This window comes from Saccostrea cucullata, unplaced genomic scaffold, assembly GCF_032062105.1.
Source record: "Saccostrea cucullata isolate Sc308-1 unplaced genomic scaffold, CSIRO_AGI_Scuc_v1 ctg467, whole genome shotgun sequence".
NCBI classification, from domain to species: domain Eukaryota; kingdom Metazoa; phylum Mollusca; class Bivalvia; order Ostreida; family Ostreidae; genus Saccostrea; species Saccostrea cuccullata.
In genome coordinates this window covers 50,001-77,500 of record NW_026921079.1, presented here as the reverse complement: position 1 = coordinate 77,500, position 27,500 = coordinate 50,001, and the positions used below count along the sequence as shown (strand labels likewise).

The window sequence follows — 27,500 nt, the reverse complement described above, 5'->3', positions numbered from 1 at the left end:
GATTGATGTACACAGTGTGAGGTGACTGGTATTGACTAAAGATTACCAGTACTGGTGATTATTGGTATATGGAGGGGATAACCTATAGAAATGGGGTAACCCGGTTCTAATTTTGCTTTACCAATGTTGGTGATGATTGGTGTAGATAGGGGTACCCTATATACAGGGGTAGACTGACTATTGACTTTGAATTACCAGTACAGGTGATTATTGGTGTAGGGAGGGGATACCCTATAGAAAGGGTTCTAATTTTGCTTTACCAATGCTGGTGATGATTGGTGTAGATAGGGGTACCCTATATACAGGGGTAGACTGACTATTGACTTTGAATTACCAGTACTGGTGATTATTGGTGTAGGGAGGGGGTACCCTATAAACAGGAGGTGGTATTGTACTGAAAGGGTTGTAGTCAGGGGTGGAGGGAAGTGACCTTTGATCTATCAGGTCCACCTCAGATGAAGACAGCTCGTTATCACGTGACAAAATGGCGGGGTTCCTGGGACAAAGAGAGGGGTCCTCCACGGGGGCCTCAGTCTGAAAAATGACAGGTCTCCTCTCCTCCAGGAACGTGGGCTTCTCTGAGTGGAGTAGGTACAGCTTCCTCCTCCTTGTACAACAGACATATACAATGACGACCAACACAATAAGGATGGATAGAAGGATTATAACGGGGAGCACGATCTCAAACCAAAGGTTGATGTCTGATTTAAATGGAATCCACAGAATATCTGTGGCTTCTTCCACTAGTGAATGGTTTTGAATGAAATGTTCGAATTTTGTGATCCTGAACCCTGGCAGAAAGAAGCATAAAATATCCTTCGTAAGCTCTCTTTTCTCATCTGAAAGGTTTTATTCCTTCAGCATAATTGATATCCTTTGACATAAATTCGATCTGCCATTAATAGTATGAGGGAACAACTTTCTCTTTTAGTTTCTCTTGAACCAAATTTCATGTTCCTTTACGAAAACATACATATTTTTTAAGATCCTTAACAGGAAAAATGGGGTCATTCAAAAAATCCATCACAAATCTCTTAGATACCTAAACTGCATCATGATAAGACTGTCCACAAGAATCCACGGCTACCACTAGTAACACTTCATTTCTCACAGCTGATTCATTCAAGACTAAGCCATAAGTCACCTGATCATGAGAATCAAATTGTATCCAATGGTTCCTAGGTAATGGATAACCATAACCTGTTGTCATGGTAACAGTTAATTGCTTTCTGTCTTCATCTTATTGATCAAAGAAATATTTCGGATCCAGCTTCATGTAAAAAAGTTTGCCTAGCGCAAGATAGATGTCGCTATAGTAGCTATAGTTTATAGGTTTCTTAAAAGCAGGCTATTCTTCACTTGACCATAAAACATATGTTAGATTTAGAGTGATTTGTATGATTTATTTAAAAGTTAAAAGCAAATAAAATGACATAACGATGCATTGTTTTACATAATAAATCTTACTGAAAGTTTGAAGAAGGATATGGAGATAACAAACAGTATTTAATCTCAAAATCCATTAAACAATATACAAAATAAGAGCAGAGCATACACGGACCTCCTAAACATCAGAGGTGGGATCAGGTGCCATGGGGGAGTGAGCATCCCCTGGTGACCGGTCACACCCGCCGTGTGCTCCTTGTCATGATCAGGAAAGAACAGGGGGAAAATCCGTTGTCAAGTCAGTGTATAAATAATAGACTAATAATTGGTATGAAAAACGACAATATTCACTTAATTAATAACATATTGTCGATTTATGAAAATGTCAAGTTGAAGGATGCATGTACATGTAGTTCTTTCTTTACATGCATTAGTTTTTAAATAAATTACTATAAACTTCCATGGCAAATTCAAAGAGATTGTTGAAAGACGTGATCTCTGAAAACTACAAAGATGTTTTCAAAGAGGAACGTCAACTCTCTTTATTAACGAATAGAGTACTCGGCTATGATCTAGAATACGCTTTCTTATCAGCTAATTTTACGTCACGCTTCGTTCACTTTATTGATAATCTATTTTTTTTCAACTGTCAAATAATCATCTGTTTAACCGAGGGCTTAGATGGAAGGGGGTGTTTTATAAGTTCATGAGTATTAATACATCGTATACTATTAAAAAAAAGAAATTTGAAAAATTCTATCAAAATACGTTTAGATTACGAAATTTATATCAATCCATATTTTTTATATATGAAGCATCATGATATACAAAATGCAGAGTTCACATTATTTATTATTATATAGTCTATTTATAGTCCCTATATAATCTATACAAACGCAAACAGTTCATAACACTGTTCGGCTTCGCCTCGGTCAATATGAATATTTTTCTGGTGAATAACAAACCATATTCAACATCAAAAGAGTCCATAATTGTATAATATTTATTATGTCCTCGATATCTCATTGGTTAACAGTATCAGTAAATCACACAATTTTACCCGTACTATCTTCATATGTAACGAACTTTACAACATGCAATCATATGACTGTACAATATGCTAAATCTAATATTGACTAGGTACGTCCTCGATACCTCATGTTTAGGCCTGTCTGTACGGTATCTTGATTAAATAACAGTAAACAACAAAGTACTCAGAGATATACATGTACCTATATGTTACTAATAGTTTAGATAACCTAGATATGGTTTGTGTACCGAGGGATTGCGGAACGTTTTGAATGGATATTTTGAGTTTTTCCCCTCAATTTCATCATTGATATTATTATTAATGATAGGAAAAGAAGTCTAATACAAAATTTTATTAAGATTTGATATTCACTCTACTCAACAAGTTAAAATTTATAAATTCGCCGCCCGCGTAGAGGCTGGCTACACTATTGTCAGGAGTTAGATAATCTAAAACTTGGAACGATACAGTATCCACTCTATCTTTTACAACATACGAAGGGTGATCAAAAAGTTCGCGAACTTTCTCGATATCTAAAAAACACACAATTCAGATTAGAAAAAAAATGGTATACTCACATGGCCATACACAAGTTTTATAAAAAGCATATGCTGAATAAAGTTTTGCTCCTTGTTTGTGACGTCAAAATGTGAAAATGATGTCATTATGTAGGTCACTTGTAACAAAAAAGTGATTGTATCAGTCGTTCTCATTTATACGAATGGATGTAAAATTTATGGTATATCTTAGAAAATCCTTCGCAGCAGCGTATAATAATTTGTACACAGTCTATTAAGACAAATAAGTTACAATTAATTTAAACTGTAACAATGAATTGATTGATCGTTTTAGTGAATGACAGTAGATGGTTAAAAATGATATATTATACATTTCTCAGTGAAAACAAGTTTGAAAACATGTGTTTTTAAATTAGCCATTGGCCAACAAAGATCTCTTATTTACATTTTGCCAATTAGTTGAATATCTTAACACTAATATAATTATTAAATACATAGGGTATTGTATACTTAATTAGATTTTAACATATACGATATGATAAAAAGTAGCCACTCATTTTCGTTTCACCTTGAATAAATGTCTCTCCACAGACAGAAAGGTTTTGATGGTCGTCATGCTTCTTTTTGGGGAAAGGATATACTTATCTATACCTACGTGACCGCCTTTATTACGTGATTCGAGGATGGGCAGAACGTAAACAGATGTGCATTAAAATCAGAGAAGGCTAAATTAAAATTAAATTAACACTGAAACCAAATATTATAGCTTACATGGAATTTATTCAATTAGTTCGCACACTTTTTTTATCACCCTTCGTATATGAGCTTTTATTTATTGACATTTGACATGTTTGATAACTTATACAATATAATACAATGCATAAGCACGCATTGCTAAAATTGGATAAATTTTTCTGCATTATCATATGAACCTTGCACAAACAACATCACTGCTAGGCATAACATTTTCTCAAGAAAGATTTTTAAGAAGGAAGGGGGGGATAAAAAATCTCAGATACAAGTAAAAAAGGAACTGTTGTAAAACGAGTCCTTTAAAAATGTTTAATTTTTTTTTATAATTCATCTGATAACGTAAGGACTTTCATAAAGCAGAAGTTTCTATAAATTTACATTATGAAGCAAGGATTGCACCAAAACCGGAAGTATACTAATGATAAAGCGTACCTGTGAATAAATACAGATAAAATCTAATCTAATGGGTAGAACACCGTATTACACGGATGAGAGAAGTTTCATAATACAGACGTTAATAAACAAAAGAAGAAACTAATACCGTCTCCTGCAATTGAAAGAGATAATTCAAAATAAAAGGTAACATAATATTTCTATTCCATTGATGCAATGATCACTTTGTTAAATATATTGGAATGATGTAAAAACTTTATGAAAATGGATTATGCAGAAGTACATCTTTGAGAGTGTCCCATAAAGTTCAGATATCATTCATTGTCATTTTTAGAGAAATTGGCAGGGGCGAGTTAGAACGATATCACTTATTCTTATAATTGTTTTCAAGTAAACATATTTATTAATAAATCTTCGTTATACTATTTATCTGTCAGGAACATGCTGTACCAACCCCCGCACCCCCCCCCCCATATATAGATTCATTTATTTCCTTTAAATATATGAGGTCAAGATGTATATAAAACACATGGTTATTGTCTAAATATGCAATAATTTAGCGAGAGCAAAAAAATGTCCTAACCACTTTTTGACTTGAGTAAATATTGCTTATGTCATGTTATAAATTTTGAATTTACAGGTTGGCAGTAATTACAAAATTTACAACATGACAACAGTTGTCATGTTGTAAATTTTGTATTTACTTCCACCCGGTAAATTCAAAATTTACAACATGACACTTATACGTATTTCGAGTCAATAACCAGGTATTGTGGTAATCCTTCATTTCTTTTTTGCATCTTACCTCAAGTACGAGATATCTTAAACCCGATTTTGGCATTTCTGTTGAATCTGAAACGCTATTGCATAAACATTGCAATTTACATGACGTAACAATGTTTTTAAAACACAGAATACATGTACATGTACGAAAGCTTCTTTAGAACATTAACTGAATGAAGATTTGGTTTTATGAGGTTACCTTAACTATAATTTGTGTCAAAGCAAGGGATAAAGTGTTTTTTTATATGATCCTGAATATGTCCTCAATTTCTCATAGGGTACATGCAACAGTATAAGTTTATCACACAAATCCACCACGTTACTTTCTTGTTAGGAAACCAATGAAAATCATATATGCCGTATCTATACTCATTTTCTCTTTTTCGTGCTGAAACATAACATTCTACATCTGACCAAATACTAGTTCATGTGCATATACAATATACTAAGCCTTGTATTGATTAAGCCCTCGATGTATCAGTGTTACGCCAGTCTGTAAGGTGACCTGATAAAATACAGTTGGCCACAAAGTACTCAGACAGATACATATAAGTACACTTGTTGATAGTAAAAGATAACCGACATATGATTTGTGTTCCAAGGTCTGGGGACATGTTAACACCCTTCCCCGCAGTCACGCATTTTAACGCATATACCATTTCATATTTCTAACGCAAAAATCACGCATTTACCGTTTCCCCGCTTTCATGCATTTTCACGCACTTTAAAAAGTTCATTTAATCTTTATTTCATTGCCAAATTCCAACTATTTCATACTTGCTTGAGTCTCATAAAATAAGAAAAGTTATTTTCTAATTAAAATATTATTTCAGAATATCATTTACGCTAAACTTTAGAGAAATTTGTACCCCGCTATAAAGTGCTTGCGGGGAAATGGTAAAGTAATATTTCTATGATGCAAGGATTCAATGTATGTTGCATAGCAATTCTGTAAGTTGTAAAGAGTTAAATGATCATTATAAGTTTACCCCTCCTAATTTCATCATTGAATTTTTGTGTATGATAGAAGAAGAAGTCCCATACACAAGTCTATTTAAATTTAAAAGCAACCATTGTGTGATTTGATATTTACTTCATCAACAAGTAAAAATATGTTTTAAATTCGCCGCGGCGAGACTGGCTACACCATTGTCAGGAGTTAGTTAAAGGGAGTATCAAACTACACAATTAAATATTCCGTTCATCTCATATGATTTTCTTTCTCAAGGGCCCCGTGGGGGGGGGGGGTTAGAATAGGACCTCGGTACCCCTTGCTTGTCGTAAAAGGCGAGTAAATGGGTCGGTCCTTCGGATGAGACCGTATAAACCGAGGCCCCAAAAAAATATTTTGATATGCAATAGGTTTATATAGAATCGTTAATTTTCACAAAATGCCATTGTCCACGAATTTTTTGGACAACCATCGGATGATGAATCGAAGTGGGGTCGGTCACTTTCTTAATACGAGTTAAATCCATGTTGTTTTGTTACATGTCTAGAGAAGTTAGCAATAACATGTAATAAATTATGCATTTTTTAAATTATTTATTTGATTTTTATCTGCACAATAAAATGAATATTTTTATCTTTAACCTATATTATTGTAATTTTAGAAATTATTGATTGTAGAAAAGCAATAAAATTATTATCTTTATGGGGTGTTATCAAAACAGTTTGTGGACTGATGCTATAGAATCATACAATATAGTCTGTGCTTACAAAATTTAAATCAAACAACAACAGATTTTAGCTTGATGCGTTGATACTAGCAATTTGAATTAAATAAAAACTCATCATATGATCACCCAGAGATGTCCGGTAAGCTTCATGACGTTGTTTCTAAGTTTCAATCTTCTCGTCCTCGATGACCTTATCCAGAGAAAAATAATTGGAGTTAATACACGTAAACTTGCCTTGGTTGTATAATTATACTTCATAAACCTTACATTAATTTAATGCATATAATGTTACAAATGGAATTGCACATAGAAAGGTCCTCACTTGATTATGCAAGCTGATTCTGCGTGTTGGAGGTCATAATCTACCCACACAAGATCAACGTTTTCGACGTGACTGAGTTTTAATATTCTGATTACAATTAAATACTAGCCGTGTATATCTCTAAATCTTCTTTAGAATTCCAAATCAAGTTCTCTGGATGCATTTTACTTAATTCATAAGCCCTTAATAAGCCCATAATATAAATTGTACGATAAAATTTTATAGAGTTCACACAATAAGGTAAAATTGCATTTTTCGGTACAATTGTCATGTGTCATGCCGATACAATGCACTTGTCTGACTTTTGGTGGAAATGCTCAGTTAGACTCACGTTCTACTTTTAAGAACTCAATACAGCTTGCATTTCAATATTACCCTCTTTCGTTCAATATTAGATCTGTAGTACAGTTCTGTATGTACTGTAAACGTATTACTTTTGGCTTTGTGATCTTTTTAGCGCTTGTGGCAAGAAAATCTTCCTCTAATGCAAGTACTACTACAAAACTAAATGTCTTGCACATACATACGTATACATTAATATGAACATTAAGGAATGCGTTTAAATGTAATTTCCGCTTACTGGTATATGTTCATAATTCAAGTTCCGCCAAATATCGTGCATTTCAATATGATCGACAAATTAAAATGTTTTATGCAGGTACATTTTCAACTAGAAGACCTTAGAGCAAGAACTCTGTCATTTCACTTTATTGGTACAACAAATGGGATTTTGATTTATTTAGCAAAAACAAGCTGGGAGCAATTATAAACTTTACATTTACCCTGCTCCCCAACGTCACATTCGTAATAGCGCGTTCAGAGAGTCAGCTCTAGAGTTGCATTGTAAAGAGTTGATCCTTAAGGTAGGATTCTTCTCATATTTCTAATAATTAAAAATTAATGAAACTTTCACAGAATCTAGAAGACAATATCAGTAAGTGATAGTATCAGTGAAATTAAATTTGACCATTTAATATTAGAGGTAAGGTCAGGTCAAGGTCATTATCTTCCTCCTTGACATTAAGAATAAGAAATACCTGTTGCCAATCTACTAATACCTACTTCTATTTCAAAAGTTAAATGATTGTTCTTTTTGCTTAAAAACATATCACTATATCGGGAGTATAGCATGATATTACCAAATTTACATAAATAATTTAACTTAACTGGATATTGGCTAATCCGAATTTTCTCTGTTTTTCTTAATTTTTAGGATAAATTAGTTATTTTCATATGCTTCCTATATTTAACTTTTTCTAATTTTCGCATATAATAAAGTAGTCTTATAATTGTACAAAATGATACAAAAACAAAAAAAATTTGATCGTTTGCTTAGAGAGAAAAAATACTTTTTATGGATTTTTTGGCTCAAATCTGCACTTTGATAGGAAGCATTTAAAAGCTATTAAAGCTCTAGTTTGTTTGAGAAATTATATTTATTTGATACATTTTGAAAGTTTAATCCTTCATTATTAATCTAACTTACATTTGAAAATTTCTCCAAGTCTTCAACTGTGTAAAAATTATAACTAAATTCATTGTTCTATTATAATTTTGAGAGGCAGAAAAGAAGATATTTTCATACGCCACCATTCCGCCAAAAATATAGTCCCTGCTAATTTTCAAACGCAGTTTACCATTTCTATTTAAAGTTGTACAATTGTGATGAGGAAAGAAAAATATGGCCTTTTAAATTCGTTACACCTCAATATAAAAGACATATAAGCAAATATACATTGAATGTTTCATCTAGTCAGAAACCAGAGAAGAATCCTACCTTAAGTCGGGAGTTGGAATTCAACTGTTGGACATGGAAAGCAGTCATTTGGATGAGACGCTATGAACCGAGGTCCCGTGTCGCAATGCCTGCTGACACAAATAATACCCTCACTGCTCAATGACCCAAAGTGAAGAGTATCCAGGTGAAAAAATGTTTTATCAGAAATAGTCAAATGAATGATATGTTATATAGTTAACAAAATATTTACCTTAATGCTGAAGAGTGATAATTTAATCCTTTGTTTTTTTATAGACAGGTAACAGAGAAAAAACAATTCATCTGTAAAGAGAGGGATATCACTGTGGTATAAGGTACTCATGTAGTTAACGTTTTATTTTATATAGAGTATACATACAAAGTCAATATAAACAAAATATATTTTATAACTTTTTCAATTACAAGAATCCTTGTGTTTTTTTATCCAAATGTTAAATGGAAAATGTCACTAAATACAGTAGCGACCGGACACAACCTAACAGAAAGCGAATCCGGAGTGGACCCCGGGTTCGCTCTATGGGTCCGCTCCGGGTTCGCTCGGGGTCCGCTAGGGCCCCAAATTCAGTAGCGGTCCCAGATAGCTAACGCGGGTTCGATATTTCTTTACAGAGCTGTCAATCAGGATTAGCAATTAACCAATCAGCGCATTAACCAATCAAAATAGCCTATTGATCTGTCGATTGGGATATAAGATCGAATGTGTTGATTTAAGTTGACACAAATCCAAACACTTTACATACAAGTAAAATGTATGAATTTGCTGTGTTAATCTATTGTGCTATTTAGAATATTATTTAATAATTATTTATCTTAATTGTATTTTATATTTTTAGAATATTTAATTTCTTTTTTATTACAACAATTTATTAAATAAATTGGGTAAATACATCAGTCAATGCATAAAAATTGAAATCAATTGATATTACAATTTTTACTGACAAAAAGCGGAGAAAGGAAATAAAGTTTGTCTTCGACAATTATTGTAAAATTTCATCATCTCAGACAAGTTGAATTGGAAATTTATATATATACTATTAAATAAAGAAAGAAATCCAAACCGCTATAAAGTACGCCTTGTTTATTGGGGTGAAATCAGGTGAAGTGCGATTTTCATAATTGAACAAATTAATTGCGCTAATTGATCACAATATTTAGTAAATCTTACATTGTTTCATTCTCTCAAAATGCGTAACTATGCTTGACAAAGAATAATCAGAGAAATATAATATAGAAGGGATATTGTCACTTATGAATTTGATCTATTATAAATTTTGAAATCTTTTAGGACTAAATATTAGGAAAAATAATTAATAAAGGCGTTAGCAATGTATAGTTATGTGGGTTGTTCGAAAGATGGTAAAGCAAACTAACTGTAGAGTCACACTAAATTGAAAGAATAATCTTGTTAAGTCAGGAATCATCAAGAATTGGGTCTAATTCACGTTTATTCTTGTGAAGTCATTTAGTTTGTTACATGTAATATCATTAGGGCGGAATGACCTTAATCTGTGCATCCAGAAAGAAGAATTTTATATACACGCATTTTTCATGCTCAAGAGGATTAAGAAGATCAACAATTTTAAGGTATATTTGGATAATTTAATGTAACACGTACATTGTGAAATCATAAACAAAATAATTAAAAAATAAGATTTTTTTAAAGATAATGTGTGTGTGAAATAGGGGCCATATAACTATATTCTTATCGGGTCGGGAGAACAATTATTATTTGCCTTTTCATTATTCTAATAAACATCATCCTCGCTCCAAAATTTTGACCGTGAAAAAGATCTAATGTACAGTTTGATTTAAAAAAAAATGTCCGGTAAACATTTATTAAGGACTATTAATGTGTAACTACTATAAATGAAATCTAAATATATAAGATGTACAAAAGGTTGCATGTAATTTAAAGATGCGATATTATAATTTACGTGTTTAGTTAACAATCAAAGTACGATTTAGCAAAACGTAAGGAATAACAAATGTATTTTTAAACTATATAAAGCATGAATTTAAGAGGTATTCAGTTTAAAGGTACTTCTACACAGATTTGAAGTTATTATTTTCTCTATAATATCACGAATTATATATATATATATATATTAATAGCATTTTACACAAATATTAATTAAAAATCTTATTTCGTTTAAAAGATATTGAAATTTCAAATTTTTTGGCGGGTTTGATTGATATATCCTTTTAAATGAAATAAGATTTTTAATTAGTTTTTGTGTGAAATGCTATAAAAATATATTATTCGTGATATTATACAGAAAAAATGAGAAAATATGAACTTCAAATCTGTGTCCAAGAACCTTTAAATTCCTTTCGTCAGTTTCACTTGTACACCATTCGATATACTGAAATGCAATACTCCTTTTTTCTTCCTCTTCTTTTTTTGTTTTCTCGTTATAACTTAAGAAAAATTGTCTTATAATTCGCTGTTAGACTAGTTTGAATTTCTCGGGATAGAGAAATCAAGGAAATCGATTATTCTTGTACATGTAAATCTACGTCGAATAAAGAGTTTAAATTTAGAAAAAATTATGAATGTTCTCCATAATGTCACTGTTTACATGTACATGTACAGTTTACACGTCCGCATCGTCGCATAAACAACATTGATCGATCCACAATACCATTACTGTTTTGTAATATACAAGGAGTGGGGCTTACTGGCGGTGAGATAAAAGCTGGGTCTGCTTCACGCATCAGTGCGTAAAGCAGTCCCAGGAAGCGAACGCCGGGTTCGCTCTAGCGGATCCAGAGCTGACCCCGAGCAAACGCGGAGCAAACCCGGAGCGCACCCAAAGCGCACCCGGAGCGATCCCAAAATTTCTGAAAGCAAATCCGAAGCGGACCCCGAGCGAACCCATGAAGCAAACCTGGGGCCCGCACCGGGTTCGCTCTGGTGTTAGGTTGTGTGCGGTCAGTACTGTAGGTACCTTGTTTTATTCACGATAAGCGAATGATTTACAAATTTATAAGTGCTTTTATTCATATATACGTAAATTGAATATTTTTAATCAAATATTCACAGATATTCACAGAATAAATATGGGAAAATATAATTTTTTTAATTCAGGTTACTGAAGCTAAAGAAATGTTTACCTTACTGCTGAAATGTAACGAGGCCTTTTTTTTTCTCTACAGACATGTCAGAGACAGATTGATTCAACTGTGAGCAAGGGGATATTGGTGTGGTATAAGGTACATTTGTTTTTATGTAATTTTCTTATTAAACCACTACAAAGTTCTTGCAGGGTATAGGAATCACATTTTTAGCTCTTCTGACTCAAGTGAACAGAAGGCTCAAGTCAGCTTTTCTGGTCACATTTTGTCCGTCATCTGTCTGGCGTCCGTCTGTCTGTAAACTTTTTATATTTTCGACTTTTTCTCAAGAACTACAAGGCCAATTTTAACCAAACATGGTACAAAGCATCCTTGGGTAAAGGAGTTTAAATTTTATCAATGAAGGACCAAGGGGAGAAAATGAATAAATGATAAAAATAGAGTGAGGTCTTCTTCTTAAGAACCACTTGACCAGAAAACCTAAATCTTGTGTGGAAGGATCCTTGGATAGTGTAGATTTGAAATTGTTCAAATCATAACCTCTGAGGGTAGGGTGGGGCCACTATATGGAATCAAATTTTACATTGACATATATAGGCAAAATCTTTAAAAATCTTCTTAGGCTTAAAAAATATGTTTGATTACTGTAACATTCCCCAAAAATTAAGGGTTGGTAGGTCGGGAATTCTTATATTTACAGTGGACACCCAACATGGCATCCAAAATGGCTGCCTAGCGGCAGAAAACGAACTTCAGAAAGTTGTATGGGGAAATTGTTGTTATAATAATGGTTACTCTTCATAACTAAGGTAAATGAAAAATAGGTTGACATATTTTATGTCTAAAGTTAAGCTACAAGCTCATTTTCTTTTTTGATAAATGGAATCAGCTGATTGATGAAACAAAGTTTTGCCATTTGTCAGAAAAAAGTCCACCTGGGGGTAATTTGAATGGGTCGGTCAGGTTACAAGAAACAAACATATATTTTTTTAGGCCTTGTCAAGAACCATTTGGTTTACAAAGCTGAAACTTATATGGAAGCATCCTGGGGTAGTTTAAATTCTAAATTGTTCAAATCATGGCGGGTCTGCAATAAGAAATCCAAGTTTTACATTGAAATACATAGGAAAAATCTTCTTAAGAACTACTGTGCCAGAAAATCTGAAACTTATGTGGAAGTATCTTGGGGTAGTGTAGATTCTTAATTGTACAAATCATGACCCTTCGGGGAAGAGCGGTGCCACAATAGGGAATCCAAGTTTTATATTGAAATATATAGGAAAAATCTTAAAAATCTTCTTCTCAAGAACTACAGGGCCTGAAATGCTGAAACTTGTATGGACGTATCTTTTGACTTTGGGTAGTGTAAATTTTAAATTTTACAAACCATGAACCCTTGGGATTGGGGAGGGGGGGGGCGGTAATAGGCAATACAATTTTACATTGAATCTTCTTCTCAAGAATAATTGGGCTAAAGAAGCTGAAACTGATGTGAAAGCATCCTTAGGTAGTGAGATTCTAAATTGTTTAAATCAAGACACCTTGGGGTAGGATGAGGTCACGATAGGTATTACAAGAGGGGGGCATCTGGTAAAGAAGAGCAATGGCAAGATGTACTCAGGTGAGTGTTGAGGCCCATGGGCTTCTTGTTTGATCAAATTTTGTAAGGTGTCCGTCTGTTTTTTTTTTAATTTTCAAGAACTGTGCTGCCATGGTTACTAAAAATAGAAAAATAGAAATTTCTTTGAAATATTTCCAAAATACAATCTTCCTACAGTTTTGATCTGATTTGAATATAACTTGGCACGTGAGTAGATTAAAAAGTTCATAAATACACAAAAAGCAGCCACATATACTTTATTGCGATTGAGTCTGTCAAATGAATAATATTATTAAGCCTTAAATGAAAAAAAAAAGTTGAAATAATCATAAATAGGATCTTCCATGGTTTGTGGTGGTAGATTCTTTTTATCACATATTTTTGTTCACTATAAATGTGTATTCTGTCTTTTTTTCTAATTCAAAGTTCTTTTTCGGTTACCTTGCACCAAATTATGTAATAAATAATATATGGCTGTATGAAATAGTTCATACAAAAATGAAAGAAAATATTTCAGCGCTTATTTTTTTTAATTTATGAATGAAAACTTAAGATATATCAAATAAAGTGAAATTTGACAAAGTAAGTCATTCTCTCCATCATATACATGTATTTGTTTATTAAATTTTACATTACATCACACGGCGTTGGAGTACATAGTGTCGATACGAAAACGATATCACATAAAAATCATATCCAACTTCAAATCATGTGAGATCCTTTTTATCCAATGTTTTTTAAACCATGAACAATGTTTGACACTGTTTATATAGAGGACTCCATTTCATTAAAATAATTATTGTCATTTTACATGGGTTAATACATGTTTCAAAATCTATACACCACTTTTTACTCAACGCAATATTCTTTGGGATACCGATCCCGATGTATATTCATAATATTTAAATATCAGTTTGTGTGGTAACTGAATATCAACAAACAGTATTACATGTAAAAGCTCATAAACATATATAGATGCTAAAAAGAGTATAATTTGAGTCTGGTCCATAACTTTGAGTAAAGCATTAAATAAAAAAATTAAAATTTTGTGAGCTGGCTCAGCTTGCTCTTTATATATTATTATATATTCATATTGTTATCATCATTTTATTATGTGTTAGACACAAAGCTAGCTATATATGTAGTGTACATGTTAAGAGTGTCATAATATACATTTATTGACTGAGTTCGAGGGCAACATGCGTTTTGTCGGACCCAAGAACCAAACTGTCTGCCTGAGGCCGTTAGGCCGAAGGCAGACAATTTGGTTCGAGGGGGCGACAAAACGCATTTTGCCCTCAAACTCTGTCAATAAATGTTTTGTTATACCTTTCATTTTATTATATATATTTTGACATGCATGTATTTTGTACTATATTACGTAATGTAACATTAGATCTGTCACTTTTTAAAACCAAAGAATGAAAATGAGATTAAGCTCCGCCCATTCTGTGACGTAAGTGGTCCAACATCTCTCCGAGCGGTCCAACATCTCACTCAGCGGTCCAACATCGATTTTTTTATGCCCGCTCAGCAAAACATTAAAAAATGTTTGTCTTTTTTCTGTATAGATTTGTATAGGAACAAATTTTCAAAGGTATAACAATGACCTTTTATCTCTTTACAGAACACTTACCATTGACACAAGGACAAATATGCTATATGCACTGGACACCAAAAGGAAATCAGTATAGTAAACATCTTTATCATGTTGCTTTATATGTTACATGAATGTTATATACATGTACTGTATAATGTGTTATAATTATATTAATATCTTTAATTATTTGAAAGAAATAATTATAGAAAATTAAACACATTGAAATTTTGGTTTATTGAATGTGTTTAAACAGTTGTGAGATTTGTAATTCATTTTAATAATATGACAGTATTAAAATGTTAATTCTGATACATATGCGTGATGATACAATGTAAAATATTGTTTTCAGCAGATTTCTGTCCATTAATATAGAGGCCTCCAGATCACCTTGCCTACAGTCGGTAGAACCTAAGGATTCTACATGTGTGTACAGGTAAATGTATTACATGATGTTTATCTATGATTTAAAATGACATAATTATAATGACCCATTAAATAATTCAAAAGGAAACAATTTATGATATCAAGGATTTTTAACAAAATATTTTAAATGAGTCTGTAAGAGAACTAAACAGTTAGTTGCATGAATTAGAGAGATTCATTACACAGAACATGAAGATGGGCCTATTATTAAGATTGCATGTTGTAATTTACAGAAGAAATCTCCCGAACTGAAAGAAATCAACACAGGATTCTGACACCACAGGAAAAGACGAGTAGGAAATATACACTGTCAGCGATGTATAAATACGTGTTACAGAAATCTGTCAATGTGTATGGTGTTAGTGAGTGTAGTAACATTACCCTCGTGTCAACAGACCGGGTCTGGATCAGTGATAAAGAAGGCAATCTCATCTTAACTAACACGACAGGTGACAGACTAGATCAAGTGACAGGTTTAGATCAATTTAAGTCTAAATTGATCTAAACCCTTCGGGCTCGGTGAATATTGTACTCCTCAGATGGCTAAATCATTGTATTGACCTCAAAAACCAGCTATAATTGTATATTATTGTTTTCAGGTGCAAGCAATGATGATTTAAATGAGGTTAATATGGATGAGTTGAAGAAGTTTCTGAGGAAGGAGAAGACAACTGTCACCCATGCCAGAGGAATACTTGTTGGATGTGCTGAGGCTGGAAAAACAACGCTACTGAAGCGATTAAGAGGACAAAGTCAGAATGTCAGCAAAGCTCCCAAGTCATCCAGGGGAATAACAACGCTACTGAAGCGATTAAAAGGACAAAGTCAAAATATCGGTGAAGTTACAGAGTCCACCAGGGGGCTGGAAGTCCATCAACATGTCTTCATTGTTAGAGACAGAATTCTGGAAGGTAAGAATGTATTTGTAATGAATACATAGGGTAGACAGACAGAATTTCAAAGAACAAAGTACGTTATTGGCTCTATGCGGCCGAGAAATTTTACTATTTTTAAACTACCATTATTTATGCAAGTCCCTTATGCTTCGTTTACAATAAGGTCAAAGCTAAACTCAACTTACATAAAAATGACGTAATATGTTACAGTGACGTCATAATACCACTCCAAACAGCGGTTGTTCAGTGAAATCCGTTCATTTTCATGAAAAATCAGTAAATGATGATGAAATTTAATATGTTCCCAAGCATTAACCACTTTTATATTTTGTGTATAACATTATTGGTTTCAAATCTCCGTCCAGTATTAATTTCGTGTCGGTTAATGAGTGGGAACAGTATTCATTTTTTATAAATAGTAAGTCCGGAAAGGAAAATTATGCAACATTAGCGTTTATTATTTTACGCTGATTTTACAAGGTACATGTATTTACGTAGGAAACGAATAATTTCAACAGCTGTTTTAACATGTGAACACAAACAAAATCATACAAGATGAAATCCACATATGTTTATAATTATCTTTCTAATTTATAAAATCCATTTAAATTACGAATGAACCATGCATTCTAGTGTCGGGAATTTCATTGATTGCATGGTTCAGAATGTACGTACAAAACTTTATAATCCTTCCTCAATATGTGCATTTGATGGTGACCTGATAAAGATAAACCATACATAATTATGTATTTTAAATAATCTTTTTAAGTTATGCTTTTATTCAAAAGTAGTAAGACTTTACAAGTATATAGTAATCACCAGCTACATGTACTAGCAGTTGCATAGCTCTTATCAATACCTATAGCTATCAGCATATGAAGTTTGAGGAAAATATCTTGGATAGTTTCTTTGAAACTTAGCTCTGAACAGCGCTAAACTCAAATTAAAGTGTGACGGAAGGTCAGAAAGACGGAAGACGGGCATGACAAACACTATATCCCCCGGCCATATTCATGGGGGTATAAAAATCACATTGGAAAACATCCCATCCCCTTGTGAAACCCTGTAACAAGTTATAAAAGCCATGAATCTAAAGAAAATTGAATAAGGAAAGTCCCTTGTCAACCCCCCCCCTTTCCCACAAAATGTGATTTCCTCTAAACTATTCCTTGAGGTAATGTTTGAGTAATACATCAGGAACGTAGCAAGGGGGGGGGGGGCAGCTGTTTGTGATATAAGGAAAATGTAGCATTGTAGTTAAAAGAAATCGGTACTGATGGAAATCTGCATTGAAGAAAAAAAATTGGCTTCTACACCCCCCCCCTACCCCGTCCCCATCTCGGAAGTACAATTATCGGCTTTTGGCAACTTTTTTCTTTTTCTTTTGTCAATTTTTTCAAGTAAGTTTTTTTTTCTCTGCCCCCCCCCCCCCACTTTCAAAAACGATGTTACGGGGCTAGTTTACAAGAAAGAGACTCGACAACGGAAGTCTGAAACGATTTATTACAGAAGAAGACAAATTGCTGTCAATGCGATCTATTTAAAGAAGAATAATGATTGATAAAAAAAAATTCGACCTTATTGAAGCGGAGGGAGTCTGAAACTGCATGATCTAAGTAACTCGTGGAAAGAGAAAGGAGGGGGTGCTCTATATACGAAGCAAGTGTCTGTGGGGAATGCCCTAATTACCAGAATTGAATTTTTGATTATCATTTGAATTTTCAAAAGATGTATAAAATATCTTAATTTTTAAGATATGATTAAGTATAAAATAAATGCATAAAGTTTTTATACGTACACGTAAGCAGTATTCGAGTAACTAAAGATCTCTAAGATTTAATATCCACATTTCTAAGATAATTTCTCGTCTTTGCTCACAAATAGAAAAACACAGTGTCAGTTTGACAAAAATTTATTTCCCATCGGGCTTTATTTTTCTAATACAATATCTAGTAAAAATCGCTTCTGCCCTTTAAATATACCGAAGACCTGAAAACCATGTACAGTCGAAAAAGATGGGTTTTCTGTCCATTATTATTTCCAAGGTTAAAAGAGTAATAGACACAAAACCAGATTTTTTTTTCTTATTATGTAGATATTTATTTATCATGCGTTTCTAAAGGAGTGTCCCCAGGTTCGAAACATTTGAGCATTGTGCAGTGCGCCACCTGTGTAATACCGCTGCCATTTTTCAATAAGACAGATTTCAATTGCGTATTAAACGTTGGAAAGGGAGGGGGGTGATCGTAATGCAACACAAAAAGGAAGGTCATGAGGAACGGGTTTTGGATTTAAAAAAAACCATACTCACATTGTTAATCAACAGCAGAAAGCTAGTCTCGGAAAAAAAGAAGGGAAGGGGCAGTAACACGGGCCCGCTAACAATATAAAATGGGCGTTTATTCCCACTGTGTTCCATTGAAAGTTTTATTTCATGCAAATAATTTACGTGTGTACAAGATCGACTCTCCAGCATCGTGTGCATAGTATTGATTTGTTTTGGGAAAAAAAAGTAATCATACGGAGAACTTTACAAATATACTTAGTTTATAATTTAAAAAATGAATATAACCAATGTGACACGGGTAAATTCTGTTTAATGTAAATACTAGTTATAGTACCAAGATTCATCAACAACACGTGCATCATCGTCAAGACGGTCCATCCGTTGTTTCCAATTTATAATTATTTCGATAAATATTTAAAGGATAAAATCGGACTTAGTCCAACGAAAAAATGAATGTCAACAGTTCCTGAAGTTCTGTTTTTTTTTTGTTTGTTCGTTTGTTTGTTTGTTGTTTTTTTGCATTGTCTTTGAAAAAAAATATCTCTATGACACTTTTAGATTGATTTCAAATACTATAGCTACCATTATTTATTATTCACCGCTTTCCAGAACCTCAAATTTTGGGAAAAAAATATACAGGATGTTCACATATAGGTATGTAACGGTGTATCTAATAAGAAATTTGAGGTGGTTCGAACTCCTGGAAAAAAATTAAAATCATGGGTAGTTTTTTTGTGTCCTATGCAGACAGTCGGATGATTTGCTATGCATTAATTATAGCGAGCGCAGCGAGCGTCGCGAAGCGAGCTCAATAGACTAACGTGTATGAACAGAGGAAATTCGGATTGAAATCTGTACATACGTCAGCGAAATTTCTCTGTGAAACCTTCCCAGAATTCCCGCACTACCCAATGACCTTTGCGCGAATAAATCAAAAATAGTAAAAAAATTAAAGGAACATTGTTTCTTACCGAAATCTTAACGAAATGATTTTGCCCTACCTTATTCAAAAAAATACCCACATGACACAACACCGGCCTTCACCTTGCCCTTCGGAAAAGATACAAATGACGTCACCGGAAACTTACGAATTTTGACGAAAGTTATGTCGGTTGCTTCCGTGAAACTCGGCTTCAACAAAGCAACTTACATGAAAAGAACAATTTATTAATGCAATCTCTTTTCCATAAAACTAAAGATTGCGTTCTAAGTCAACAAAATGTTTTAGCTCATTCTGACGTCAGACTTTCGTCACTTCAACGGTTCGGATATTTACGATTTTGTCGGAAACTTCCGAGAATTTTCAAATCTTGATCCCGATGATTGGGAAATGATTTCTTTGTTGTTTTGTTTTATTCTTTTTGCTTTCTTTTTCTTGAATGATAGACAGTACGTGTGTAGGTTTATGATAGTAAATAAACTGCGCTCGCCCCAACGGTCACACCGTAAAACATATTATATTCATGTAAAATACTGTCATTCCTACCCCAATCTCTGCCATGGCCCATATGATATAATGTTAACTTCATTGCAAATGAATTTCTTAAAATATCTTTGAATTGATTGATTTCTATTTTACAGACAATTGCACGTCATTTTTAATACATATAGGAGCTTTGTATAACGCAAGAGAGACATGTACGTTATTGACGTCGTCTAGCAAAATGGACGTCGGAACTGACGTTACTACCGCTCAAACACAACTTTTTATCATAATTTGCTATGTGTTACACGTAATTAGATATAAACAAGTTATATATTGTTAGAAAGATAAAGTTCTCAACTTTTGAGTGTTATAAACCTCAATTTACTTCAAAGTTCGGCGAAAATCAGCCAATAACGTACTTTGTTCTTTGCTGTGCAACATCCTATCCAGCTTATGATTTTTAAAAATATGATTATGTATAAAATATGAAAAATGGAAAATACTTATGAAAAGGGAGATTCCTCTAAAAACATTATTACTCTTTAAATTCTGTTGCAGAGTTATCTTTCCTTTTTAGCTCACCTGAGCCGAAGGCTCAAGTGAGCTTTTCTGATCACATTTTGTCCGTCATCCGTTCGTCCCTCTGTCCATCTGTCTGTCCGTCCGTCTGTCTGTCTGTCCGTCCCTCTGTAAACTTTTTACATTTTCGACTTCTTCTCAAGAACCACTGGGCCAATTTTGACCAAACTTGGTACAAAGCATCCTTAGGTAAAGGGGAATTTAAATTGTTAAACTGAAGGGACATATCCCATCCCAAGGGGAGATAATCTAGAAAAGACAAAAATAGGGTTGGGTCATTAAAAAATCTTCTCAAGAACCACTGGGCCAGAAAACATGAAACTTATGTGGAAGCATTCTGGTATAATGTAGATTCTAAATTGTTCAAATTATGACCCACGGGGGAAGGGCGTGGAATCAAAGTTTTACATAGAAATATTTTGGAAAAAGCTTTGAAAATCTTCTTCTCAAGAACCACTGGGCCAGAAAAGCTAAAACTTATGTGGAAGCATCCTGGTATAGTGTAGATTGTAAATTGTTCACATCATGACCCCTGGGGGAACGGAGGGGCCACAATGGGGAATCAAAATTTTACATAAAAATATATGGGAAAAATTTTGAAAATCTTCTTCTCATGAACCACTGGGCCAGTAAAGCTGAAACTTATGTGGAGGCATCCTGGGGTAGTGTAGATTCTAAATTGTTCAAATTATGACCCACGGGGGAAGGGCAGGGCCACAATGGGGAATCAAAGTTTTACATAGAAATATATAGGAAAAATCTTTGAAAATCTTCTTCTCAAGAACCACAGGGCCAGAAAAGCTGAATCTTATGTGGGAGCATCCTGGTATAGTGTAGATTCTAAATTGTTCACATCATGACCCTTGGGGGAAGGGCGGGGCCACAATGGGGAATCAAAGTTTTACATAGAAATATATGGGAAAAATCTTTGAAAATCTTCTTCTCATGAATCACTGGGCCAGAAAAGCTGAAAATTATGTGGAAGCATTCTGGTATAATGTAGATTCTAAATTGTTCAAAGAATGACCCCCCGGGGAAGGACGGGGCCACAATGGGAAATCAAAGTTTTTTATAGAAATATATAGGAAAAATCTTTGAAAATCTTCTTCTCAAGAACCACTGGGCCAGAAAAAGTGAAGCTTATGTGGAAGCATTCTGGGGTATTGTTAATTCTAAAGTGTAGGAATCATGACCCCCGGGGGAAGGGCCGGGCCATTATAGGGAATGAAAGTTTAACATAGAAATATGTAGGAAAAATCTTTGAAAATCTTCTTCTCAAGAACCACTGGGCCAGAAAAGCTGAAACTTATGTGGAAGCATCCTGGTATAGTGTAGATTCTAAATTGTTCACATCATGACCCCCCGGGGGAAGGGCAGGGCCACAATGGGGAATCAAAGTTTTACATAGAAATATGTAGGAAAAATCTTTGAAAATCTTCTTCTCAAGAACCACAGGGCCAGAAAAGCTGAAACTTATGTGGAAGCATTCTGGTATAATGTAGATTCTTAATTGTTCAAATAATGACCTGCAGGGGTAGGGCAGGGCCACAATTGGAAATCAAAGTGTAACATAGCAAAAATATATAGGAAATATCTTTAAAAATCTTCTCCTCAAGAACCACTAGGCCAGTAAAGCTGAAACTTATGTGGAAGCATTCTTGTATAATGTAGATTCTAAATTGTTCAAATAATGACCCCTGGGGGAAGGGTGGGGACATTATAGGGAATGAAAGTTTTACATAGAAATATATAGGAAAAATCTTTGAAAATCTTCTTCTCAGGAACCACTGGGCCAAAAAAGCTGAAACATATGTACCCATGGAAGGATCATGGGGTTGTGTAGATTTCAAAATGTCAAAATTATGATCAGTAGGGTAGGTCTGGGATACATCATGTATAGCAAGGGGGAAATCTTGTAAAGAACAGAATGGTCAAAACTTCTCAGGTGAGCGATGTGGCCCATGGGCCTCTTGTTCCTTTTATACAATGAAAAAACAAATCAATGGCAAAAAATCTCCTATAAATCAATAATTTTCAACTTATGTATATGATGTTACCTGAATATATTTGATAATTCAGAATTTTTTCTTTATAAATAGATGAATCATATTTTTAGCTCACCTGAGCCGAAGGCTCAAGTGAGCTTTTCTGATAAAAATTTGTCAGTCGTCTGTCGTTGTTGTCATCGTAAACTTTTCACATTTTCATCTTCTTCTAAAGAAACACTGGACCAATTTCAACCAATCTTGGCACAAAGTATCCTTGGGGAAAGGGGATCCAAGTTTGTTCAAATGAAGGGCCACACCCTCATTCAAGGGGAGATAATTGGGAATTAATGAATTCATCATATTTATATGGAAGCATGTTCAGGTAGTGTACATTCAAGTTAGTTCAAATCATGACCTCCAGGGGTAGGGCGGGGCCAAATGGCCGACTTAAGTTTAAGTTTAACATAGAAATGTATAGGAAAATTCTTTAAAAATCTTTTTCTCAAGAATGACAAAGCCATAATTCATCACATACAAATATGGAAGCATGCTCAGGTAGTGTAGATTCAAGCATAGAAATATATAAAAATATTCTTTTAACATTTTCTTCCTTAAGAATGACAAGGCCATAATTCACCATATTTATATGGAAGCATGCTTTAGTAGTGTAGATTCAAACTTGTTCAAATCATGAGATCCGGGGGTAGGGCAGGGTCAAAATGGCCGACCAAAGTTTTTAAGGATATATATAGGAAAAGTTTTTAAAAATTATTTTCTAAAATATAGCAAATCCATGACTGGTCATGGGACTACTTTTGAATTTAAACTTTACAATAAAAAGCCATTTTCTACTTTTTCCTCTTGTTGTTTATTTTTATCTTTATCAGAATAAATCTGCAAATGCTCATAAAAATAGTAACTTGTCATACCAATAGTATAAGGTGGATTCAAAGATTTTTACAAAGGAATCCATATGCATGTAGAAATATTGAAAGATTTTTGGCCAAAACCAAAAAAAAAAAAAACACATGATTTTCAAGGAATATATATACATTGTACATCTAGTCAGGTTATTAGAAATCTTAAACACAAATAATAGAAACAACACAAAATCAGTCCTTTTATTTAGAATCATCATTAGATAGTGGTTGATTAAGGAAGGCACATACTTTTATGAACCTGGTTTTAATTTTACACACCAATATGAAATTCTGATTTTGCTTGTCCATTGAAATAAAATCTTTTTGGCTGATTCAAAATGATTAAGCAAGTATATATTTGTTTATTATAGCCTTATTGTACATACAAAGCATTAATATACCTTGTTTATGGAAATTAACACGGCACTACATGTATGTCCATAGAATCTATATGTCATCTGGTACATACACAGGCACAAAACTCTTTATTGCTTTTGTAGCGGGTATTCCCAGCATTATGATGGAAAACACCAGTAGTAGTAGTTTAACACATTTATTATGATGACATCTTTAGTAATTCGGACAATGGAATGTTGATATAATGGAATTTATAAGGAAGTTCTGCAATATACAAATTGCGTCATAAAAATATGTACAAAACAGTATTTCAATTAATCATTCTGATTATAGAATATAACAAATTATCTGTCTTCCCTTTTACAATAAATTATCATCATTTACTATGATAACACATAAGAAATATACTTTATATACCCCCTTCTCATTATATCGCGGGTTCCATTGTATCGCGGTATATTCCAAAAATACGCATTTCCGGTTTTTCTCGCGATTTTAGCGACACCTATGGTAAATAAACTTTAGATCGTCTGCCAATAAGATGCTTAAATATGTCAGAAATCATAGTAAGTGTCTTAATTTTTCAATTACAAGACAGTATTTTATTCAGTTTTAATGAAAGTGTTTAAAAAATTATTCTAATTTACACATAATAAAATAAGTCACAGCATAAATTGTCAGTCTACTGTCTGGGTTGTTGACATTAGCCATAGTAATAAAGTCATGTGATGTTCTTAAACAAAAACTATGGAACGCTGTCCTCATATTAATTAAATAAAATATAATGATAGTAAGCAATGTTCAAAAAAGGTTTTAGTGAATATTTTTTTTGTAGAATAAATCAAAGAGGTTGCAATATGATAGGAATAACTTGGAAAGAGCCCACACAGCTGTCATTTCTGATAATGTATCAGTTTATCTAGCAGCCATGGTTTACAAAGTCCCTGAATCCACTCTACAGGATAGAACTAGAGGGAATGTGTCATTGCAATCAAAAGTGGGTAAAGAACACCTGTTCACTGAAAGAGAAGAGAAATTTTTTTGACCATTTGACATACATGGCTGAAATAGGCTATGGATATACGAAAATTAGCATCCAATCTATGGCAAAAGAGTATGCCGTTTCATTAAAAAAAAACTAACAACAAAATTAAACAATTCAGTCAGGCTAAGCAACAACTGGTTTTTCCAATTCATGAGCAGATGGCCCCAACTTAAACTTGTTAAGCCCCAGAAGCTCTCTGTACATAGGGCTAAGAGCACGTCAGAAAAAAAAATAAGAAATACTTCGAAGAGCTCTCTGAAATCATGACAACAAACAATCTGCTAAACAAGCCCAAACGAATTTTAAATATTGATGAAACCGGTATTACCACAGATCATATGCCACCGAAAATAGTTTGCAACAAAAACACCTCAGCACAGGCTGTTACATCTCCAAGGTCTTCAACGATTACAATTATCGCTGCAGGAAATGCTTTAGGACACCACATTTCTTCGTATTACGTGTTCCCGGGCAAGAGATGGATGCCTGCCTTTCTTGAGGGAGCTGCACCAGGAGCAAGCGGTGAGATGAGTGATAGTGGTTGGTCAAATGGTGCAGTATTTGAAAACTATCTGACCAACCACTTTGCACGCCATGTAGGCATCACAAATGACCCCAATCAGGAACCCACTCTTATCCTTTTTGATGGCCATAGATCGCACATATGACTTACTCTGACAAATTGGGCCCGCCAGAAGAATGTCATATTATTTCTACTGCCACCCCATAGCAGTCATATTACCCAACCACTGGATGTAGCCAGATTTGAACCGCTTAAAAATATGTATTACAGAGAATGTGCCACATATATGCAACAACATCCTGGAGCAAACATCACTAAGTATGAAATTGCAAAATTAAGCAGCAAGCCCTATCTAAAGGCAATGTCACCTGATAACCTTGTTTCCTCCTTTCGGAAAACAGGGATATTCCCGCTGCAACCAAACATTTTCAAAGCAACACCTGGAACATTAGCTCCTGCAACCATCTATGGAAATGATGATTTACAACCGACTTTGACAGAAGACACAGAGGTAATGGATGATCATGAGGGAGATGTTGCACAACCAAACACAAATAGTGGACACAATAAGGAAATTATGAGTCCTTCTGACTTTTTAATAGTAGGACAATCAAAAAAGAATCTGTGAATAAAAGTAAGAGAACATTTGTTCCGCCATTTCTCTCTGGAAATCTCTTGAAGGGGTCTAATATTGAAGCATTAGAAACATCTCAACTAAATAAGAAGCAAAAATTAGAAAAAGAAAAGGAAAAAGAAAAAAAAGCCAGTAAAGTCAAAAGGGAAAGGAAAAGCACTAGTTAAGACAAAAGGGAACACTTCAATTACTTCAAGTCATTCAAGTCCAAAGCCACCAGAGCAAAGTATCCGGCCCGATACTTGTGGATACTTCAGATGATAAAATTTTAACAGATGACGATGAGGTTTGCTGCATTTGTAACAAGTGGCAGCCAGAAGAACTTTCCCATATGGCAGGAATCAGTTTTGTCAGTTGGGGACAATGTGACATTTGTGGACACTGGACCCACCTTAAATTTTGTTCTTCAATTAAAGTTCTCAGGAGAGGAAGTGAATTCAGATGTCCACATTGCATTTTAACAATTAGATAATAAAAAGAGTAACTCAATAAAGTTTTAATGAATGCAAATTTCAGTTCCTGTTTATTATTGATATTTTATATAAATAAAAGAAAAATGGAGTAAGGAAATAAAATAAATACCTTATAACTGAACCAGGCTTCCATTCATACAATACTGCGATACAATGGAACTTTCCAATTTTAAAGGTAAAAGAGACTACTGCATTATAAAAATAGCTCACAAGACAACGAAAAAAGGTTGAAAAACTGTGTTCCACTGAAAAGTTAGCCAAATGTAAGCTTTATAAATAGCAACCATTGTCATATTCAGATTTTAACATTTAATATCCATTTTTAGGGTAAACAATTAAGTACCGCGATATAATGAGACACCAGTATACATGATATCAAAGGGAGGCAACTCTTACAATGCAATTACACTTTACAATCTTGTGAAGAGTTATCTTTCTTTGATATTTCTTTACAAATCATAAAAATATGTATACAGATAGACATACCAATTTATGGAACTAAACTTTCTCCAATGCAAGTCAACAAATTTGTTATATATGGAGATACCTATGTACAATAGATTTAATAATAAGGACTTGCTCTATACAAATACCTTTCTCAAAATAAATAATTATTTAAATTATCTTGATTATCAAAATCTTCACTTCAAACTATTTTCAGGTTTATATACATATTGATCTTTTTGAAAACTTCATCAGATTTATCAATATCTGAATAGTTAGAATGATAACTCAGAATGTAACAACTAAAAGTAAAATATCTTATTTTCCACATTTTTAACATAATATTATAGAAAACATAATTATGTAAAACTTACATTTCTGGAACTGTCTTAGGTCTCAAGGTCTTAGGAAATAAATTACAGTCAGCAAACAACAAAACTATGTCTTCTCCATTCAAAGTCAGAATTTCAGAGCTTAAACTGAATAAAACTCACTAAACCACAAATACCAAAACACTAACCAATGAAAACTTGGCATTTCAAAACTTGACCAATAGATTTGTGTGTGGTCATGTAAAAGTGTATGTACA

At 33.6% G+C, this 27,500-nt stretch overlaps 2 protein-coding genes and 1 long non-coding RNA gene across 3 annotated transcripts in view; 2 read left to right on the top strand and 1 right to left on the bottom strand.

Moving 5' to 3' along the window:
• LOC134259122 (uncharacterized) overlaps window positions 1–15,000 on the top strand; it is a 107,635-nt gene extending 92,635 nt beyond the window's left edge. The window contains exons 3-4 of the long non-coding RNA XR_009990286.1: window positions 11,798–11,854; window positions 14,944–15,000. This is a non-coding gene — a long non-coding RNA (uncharacterized LOC134259122). The remainder of the gene's footprint in view (window positions 1–11,797; window positions 11,855–14,943) is intronic.
• Window positions 248–1,210, bottom strand: LOC134259114 (uncharacterized). Its single transcript, XM_062741711.1, has 2 exons — window positions 1,072–1,210; window positions 248–839 (listed from the first exon to the last, which is right to left on the bottom strand). The coding sequence occupies exons 1-2, from the start codon at window positions 1,208–1,210 to the stop codon at window positions 331–333; spliced, it is 648 nt and encodes a 215-aa protein (XP_062597695.1). The 3' UTR covers window positions 248–330.
• A 943-nt stretch (window positions 15,001–15,943) lies between the features above and the next one.
• The window catches only part of LOC134259121 (uncharacterized), a 41,884-nt gene continuing 30,327 nt past the window's right edge, over window positions 15,944–27,500 (top strand). Inside the window, exon 1 of the mRNA XM_062741723.1 lies at window positions 15,944–16,250. Within this exon, the coding sequence (XP_062597707.1) occupies window positions 15,971–16,250 (280 nt within the window). The 5' untranslated portion in view covers window positions 15,944–15,970. The remainder of the gene's footprint in view (window positions 16,251–27,500) is intronic.